Source organism: Atta cephalotes (assembly GCF_000143395.1).
Source record: "Atta cephalotes unplaced genomic scaffold scaffold00002, whole genome shotgun sequence".
NCBI lineage: Eukaryota > Metazoa > Arthropoda > Insecta > Hymenoptera > Formicidae > Atta > Atta cephalotes.
Window position 1 is genome coordinate 10,232,779 of NW_012130066.1, and position 2,258 is coordinate 10,235,036.

At 23.8% G+C, this 2,258-nt stretch overlaps 1 protein-coding gene across 1 annotated transcript in view; it reads right to left on the reverse strand.

Annotated features, from left to right (window-relative positions):
- LOC105621979 (extracellular serine/threonine protein kinase FAM20C-like) overlaps positions 1-2,258 on the reverse strand; it is a 123,410-nt gene that overhangs the window by 114,287 nt on the left and 6,865 nt on the right. The window contains exon 2 of the mRNA XM_012203414.1: positions 1,275-1,353. Coding sequence (XP_012058804.1) covers positions 1,275-1,353 — 79 coding nt within the window. The remainder of the gene's footprint in view (positions 1-1,274; positions 1,354-2,258) is intronic.

Below are 2,258 nucleotides of genomic sequence, written 5' to 3' on the forward strand. Positions count from 1 at the left end.
TATATATATATATATATATATATATATATATATGTGTGTATGTGTGTGTGTGTGTGTGTGTGTGTACATATAATAAAAAATATATTATTTTTTAAAAAATATATTAAAATATATTATTTTTTTATTATTATTATTTAATAAAATTATTTTAACTTCTATTATTTTAACTTCTTCATAATGCAAATACAGTGTTGACAGATAATGTATTCATAGAAATGCAATTAATGTGACCTGTGCACGCTAAATTTTTTTTTTTACTGCGATCTTATTACGTCCAAGACTTAGGAGTTTTTATTTTAAAGAGGTTTTCAGAGTGAGGAGGAAATCACTGAAGAACGTAATTAAAACCTTTCTTCTATGATTAACGTTTTGGCATACCTGTTACAAGTCAAATGCACTTGTGTAAAGTCCTAAATATGGGTCAGTACACCATATGGCATATTATAACGTCATCTGAGACAGTTCAAACTTTTAAAGATTTTGGTTAAAAAACTGAACACACGCACGCACGCATGCACGCATGCACGCACATGAGCAGGGAGCAGATCTGTGCAATCTTATTCCAAGTTAAAGAAGTTGTCTTATATGCGTCGAAATGTTTATTATTATGTAAAATATGTTTATATTCATATTTATTTATATTTTTAATATAATATAATATATATAATATATATATAATACTTATATAAATTTGTACATTTCATTTAGATAAAATTTTTAAATACCTCATCATTGCATTAATATAATATTTTAAATATTATTTTAAACTCAGAGTTATTTCATTGGTCAATGTGTGTTTTGTTAAGCCTTTACGACTGTGCTTTTTAAAGTTTACTCTGTAAGACAACGTTGATGACCACTAAGCATTGTAATATAATATATCTATATTTTGTAATATATCACATTTATATACTGAGTAATTGTATCTACGTTTTCAGTTCTTACAATCATCCAATGATAATAGTATATTCACAACGAATTTGATTTATTATTATAATTTCTAGTCAAATCATATCAAGGTTTTGTCATTTAAATGAGTAATTGATTTTTAAATTGTGTTATTCAGAATGATCTGATTGGGATCGAAACATTTATTACAATAAATTTTGTTTTTTAATAACACGCATTAAGACCTTGACTCGCTTTATTCTTGTTATATTAATTTTGTAAATTATTTGAACCTTAGTTTTTATATTATTTATAATATATAATTTTAGTTTAAAGCGAAAGAATAAGAAATAATAATATTAAATATAATACGTATTACTACTTACCGCATCGGTTTAAACAATGCCTGCATGTTGTCGCCATAATCAATAACTAATTTTAATTGTGTACCACCGTCTTTTTGAACTATAACAAAAAATCATTTCATAAATCTTTAGATAACACTTTTTGTAAGCGTATTTTGTTAGCTAACAATTATTATTTTATACCGTTTAGTGCAAAATGAAAATTGATGTGAAACTATAACATTAATGATAATACATTTCTAAAATGTATATTGATTATATCAAATATCAAATATATATTATAATTAATATGGTTGTACTACAGTACGTATATATAATTAATTATATAAGGTGAATATTTTAATAAATTATCCTAAATACTTCAATTATATTTTATCTTTTCTTAAAATATTTCAAATGGAAGTTTCATAGTTTGAAGAGAAATGTGATAAAATTTTTTGTAATATGCATTGTTTAAGACGTATTAATATGATTAATAGGCACTCCTTTAAATGAAACCGTAGGATTCTTTTACATACATTTAATTCTCCTGCTATCTAAAAATGAAACAATGTATTATTACTAAAAAAACAATAAATATTTGTTGATGATTACATCAGTTATGTGTAGCAATAAAGTCACTGATTCACTTTAAGAGAATATTCCTTATATATAGACACAAATAATAAAATAATCTAATAGTTAACAATTTTTTAAGAGATTACATATTTTATTTTGACAAAATATTTTCTCGTTAATATCTTATTTTTTTATACATAGGAAATAAATGAACACAAGGAAATAAATGAAAATTTGATATAAAACAAAATATAATTGAATTTATAAAAAAGAACACACGTTACTGCGCATATTGTAATTAAAATAATTCATAGAGAGATAATATTTATATGTTTCAACTAATGATTTTTTTAAAAAGAAGAAAGAGAAAGAGAGAGATGAGAGAGACAGAGAGAGAGAGAGAGAAAGAAAGAGAGAGAGAGAGAGAGAGAAGAGAGATGAGCTCTT